We start from the raw sequence: 4,459 nt of genomic DNA, 5'->3' as shown, positions 1-4,459 counted from the left end.
GGAGATTTACTACACCGGCAGCTGGGGGAGATTGCAGGACAGACACTGGACCCTAAATGATGCCAACGTGGTCTGTACACATCTGGGCTGCGGTGAAGCGACAGCCACTTATAACTATTCAAAGGACGGAAAGAGTGAAGGACCCGTCTGGGTGAATGCTGTCCAGTGTGAAGGAAACGAATTGCAGCTCCAGAACTGCAGCTTATTCACATTGAATTCGTCTCTCACTGACAGTATGGATGTTGGGGTCCTGTGTTCAGGTAAACAAATTCTTCACTGCTTTTACAATAACAAAGAAGTGAAATGTCTAATCTGCTGAGAAAAGTGATAATATAGGTTACTTGTTGCTGGTTGTCTCAAACCAGTAATTTCACTCGAGGGGAAGGGGTGAGGATGGGTGACGGGTGGGGAGCTGGGGCTGGATGGTGGTAGTGTGCAGAGAGAGAGGACACGGACACAATGAAGCAACAAGATGTTTTTTATAACAGAACTTTCATTTAACACATACATCACAAGGAGTTTAACAGGAATGTAATCGGCAGAAAACTGACACAGAGCAAAACAAAGAGATGTTAGAGTGGGTGACTAAATTCTTAGTCGAAAGACTGGATTTGAAGAGCTGGAGACACAGAAATGTTTCGCGGGAAAATTCTGATCTGTGGGGGTCAGATGGCAAAGACAAGACTGAAAGTTGTGGGCAATGGAAGTGGGTGATGTGCAAGAAGCTGGATTCAGAGAAATGCAGAGCTCTTGAAATGATTCAGGCTGCAGGCGGTTATACTGATGGCAGGGGGAGAGCATGAAGGTGTCTGAACATGAAGATCATAATGGAAAACACGAGGCATTGGCGTATGGGAAACCAGCGAGTGCAGTGGCGCTCCTGAGAAAGGCTTCATGTAGGAGAAGCAACAATGCTTTGGATGAGCTGATGTTTCTGGAGGGTGCAGGATGGGTAATCGCCCAGGAGAACATTGAAATATTCGGTTCTACAGGCAACAAAGCATGGGTGAGCATTTCGGCAGCAGATGGGCTGAGGCAGGAAGGGAGGTGAATGGTGATGGAGGTGAAAGATAACGGCCTTGTGATAAATAGAATATGGAATTGGACTCTCAGCTCTGCTATCCAATCCAGCGTCGAGCTTGCAATCAGTTCCATTGTACAGTATGTAAGTGGAGGTAGCTGTGTGGGAGTTGTTCTGGTGTAAGTTTCATTAGACTGTGTATAAAAGTAGACAGATGTTTTGGACTTGCGCTTGAAAGTTCCATTGTGCAGCATGAAAATGCAGGCATATGTTCTGGGGATGTTGTATTATGCAGAATGTAAGTGTGGACAGATGTTTTGGGGTTGTTCCAATGAACATTTATTTACATATGCCAGAGTGGAACTTACAACATATGAGATATTTAATGATTCAGTTTTGATACCGATTGGTTGGACTAAGTACTTTCTTCAGAAACAGTGGAAATCTTGACCTCACAGCTCCTGTCTTTGCAATCGGCTCCAGTCTGACAGCTCCCAGTTCTGGCTTCTTGAGCATTCCTGATTTTAATTGCGCACCATTGGCGGCTGTGCTTGAAACTGCAAAGGTCACACGCTCTCGAATTACTTGCTTAAATCTCTTTGCCTGTCAACCTATCTTTCCTGCTTTAAGATGCTCCATAAAACTAACTCTTTGACTTAGCGTTTGGTCATCTGAACTAATTTAGTCTTAGGTGCTTTGTGTTAAAATTGCTTTGATATCACTCCTGAATCGCGCCTTGGAATCTTTGATTACGTTAATGGCGCTAGATCAATGCAACTCACTTGTTAGTCAAGATAAAGGAAAGAGGAGATGGCAGTGAACGTCTGACCAAGATAACAAATAAGGGTAACATACATGGACAAGGAACAGATACAGTTAGATAACATGAGTATAAATTGACAGTTAATCACGTGACTGCTTGCCTGACAACAACGGACACAAGCATTCAAAACATACACGGTAAACTGAAGACCATAACTTGTCAAAGCCAGATCTAGTAGGACATCTGAAATATTTCTGTTCTTTATATTCTATGTAATAAGTAAGTGCAAACACATATTCTGCTGGATAGTTTCATTTACCTGTCAAAGGTGCATTTAACATTTTTGATTTATCTGGTGATGGGACAATGAGTTGGACTGAGTGATGAGGTGAATGTGTATTGAACTTATAATCCTCATGTACTGTTGTCCAACAGACCACGTGCAGTTAAGGCTGTCCGGCGGTGGAAGCCCATGTACTGGCCGAGTGGAGATTTATTACAATCGTACATGGGGCTCAGTTTGTGCTGATTCCTGGGATCTGGCGGACGCTGACGTGGTTTGCAAACAGCTGGGTTGTGGAAAGGCATTGGACATGTCACTTACTGCATCTTGTGGACCAGACTCAGGGCCAGTTTGGTTGGATGAACTGAACTGTTCCGGTAACGAATCATTTCTCTGGGAATGTCCCTCAGCATCGTGGGATAACCACGACTGTTCTCATGAAGAAGATGTGAGGATCATGTGTTCAGGTAAGGGTGCTTCCATATGCCCATTTTGCGTAGTGTTGCGCACGTGGCTTCACAGGGAAGATATTACATCGAATTACATACAATGTACAGCACAGAATCTGGCCATTCGGTCTAACTGTTCAATTTGGTGTTCATGTTGCCCACGAGTGTAGCCCACTTTACTGCATCTAACCCTCTTTGCATGTCCTCCTACTTTTTTCTCCCTCATGTACCTACTCACCTTTCCTTAAAGACATCAGTGCTATTCAACTCAACAATTGTATGTGTAAAATACAAAATCTGCTAAACTTCTTATGAGATTTATTCATGATTTTCCTATATTCATGATCACTACCTTCGGTCTCTGTCACTTTATGAGTGATTAGCGCCTCTGTATCACGATATCTCTTTGCTTCTCTACATCATTTTCACTCTTATTTTACAAGAAATACGTGGCCTCTTTATTCTTCCTACCAACACTCAGCACCACAGACTTATCTGTATTAAAACTAATTTGATAATTGTATGCCCATTCGGCCCATTTAGTCATGTCTTCCCGTATTTTGTCTCAGTCTTCCTTAGTGTTAACTGTATCCCCAAATTGCTGTCATCTTAAATTTTGAAATTATGTCTCCCATGCCAAAGCTCAAACCGTTTATGTAAATGTTGAGCAGCAGTGAATCCAGCCCTGTGGAACACCACTTCCCACATTCTGCCATTCTGGGTTACCACTTTTAACCCTGATGACGTGCTTTGTAGCTAGTTTTCTACCATTCTTCCACTGATCTCTTGACTCCACATGCTCTGACCCCAGTCATAATCCCACTATATGGTACCTTGTCAGAGGTACTTACGAAAAAAAGGAACTTGCATATTGCATCGACTGCAGTATCCCCGTTATCTTTCTGTAACTTCTTCAAAGAATTCAATAAAATTGTTTCGCCTTCTGTTGTGAATTCCGTGTTCATTATTTTTTATTACATTATGGGCTGTCGGTGTTTTTCCATCAATTTTCTGAAATAGTTACCCGCAATCAGTGAACAAAACCGATGGAGCAAGTGTTGAGCTGTGCAGTATGAACACACAACGAGTTATCAATCTCACCATCTGGATATTTCTTGTGTCACTGACAGAGCACAAAGAGCTGCGGCTGGTGAATGGGAAGCATCGCTGTGAGGGGAGAGTGGAAGTGTTCTACAATGGCACCTGGGGAACAGTGTGCTCAGATACATTTGATGGACCTGATGCAGATGTGATCTGCAAACAATTACAGTGTGGTCCCCTCAGTTCCATCGATTATTACACTCAGTCATTCGGAGAAGGATCCGGACCCATTTGGCTCGATGGGATGGAGTGTATTTCACACGAATCGCTCCTTTGGCAGTGTCAAACAGAACCGTGGGGCAAACACAACTGTGAACACAGAGAGGATGCTGGTGTTGTTTGTTCAGGTAACACAACAAACCTCTCAATGTGCGATTGTCATTTCAAACTTTTGTGTCTGATACAGTCAGCATGTTTCTCTTCTCAACAGAAGCAAAAGTAATTAAGGAGCAGCCCCACAGATCAAAGGACTGCATTCGAGAACATGACTGTAAACGTGTGCTTTCACCAGGTGCTAATTCCTCTTTATTGTATCAACTATGTGACTGGTACTCCTGTCTTATACCACATTAATAATAATCATTGATTCTTTTTGACAGACTCGGGACAATGGTTACGCCTGTTTGGAGGTAACACCAACTGCTCCGGGAGAGTGGAGATATTGTGCAGTAACATCTGGGGCACGGTGTGTGATGACTCCTGGAATATGGCCGATGCCAATGTTGTCTGCAGAGAGCTGGGTTGTGGCCACGCTCTATTGGCCCCAGGAGGGGCCACGTTTTTCCAGGGTGACGGTGTTATCTGGCTGGATGAGGTGAAGTGCACTGGAAGCGAATCTTCTC

General features: G+C 43.6%; 1 protein-coding gene across 1 annotated transcript; it reads left to right on the top strand.

The window, feature by feature from the left end:
• The first annotated feature begins 202 nt into the window (after positions 1-202).
• LOC137358848 (scavenger receptor cysteine-rich type 1 protein M130-like) lies at positions 203-4,190 on the top strand. The gene is made up of 4 exons (XM_068025065.1): positions 203-260; positions 2,220-2,534; positions 3,647-3,964; positions 4,048-4,190. The coding sequence occupies exons 1-4, from the start codon at positions 236-238 to the stop codon at positions 4,188-4,190; spliced, it is 801 nt and encodes a 266-aa protein (XP_067881166.1). The 5' UTR covers positions 203-235.
• Positions 4,191-4,459: the final 269 nt, after the last annotated feature.

The sequence above is a fragment of the Heterodontus francisci genome, unplaced genomic scaffold, assembly GCF_036365525.1.
Source record: "Heterodontus francisci isolate sHetFra1 unplaced genomic scaffold, sHetFra1.hap1 HAP1_SCAFFOLD_157, whole genome shotgun sequence".
Taxonomy (NCBI): domain Eukaryota; kingdom Metazoa; phylum Chordata; class Chondrichthyes; order Heterodontiformes; family Heterodontidae; genus Heterodontus; species Heterodontus francisci.
Note: the sequence above shows the minus strand (reverse complement) of the source record. Positions and strands in the feature narration are given on the sequence as shown.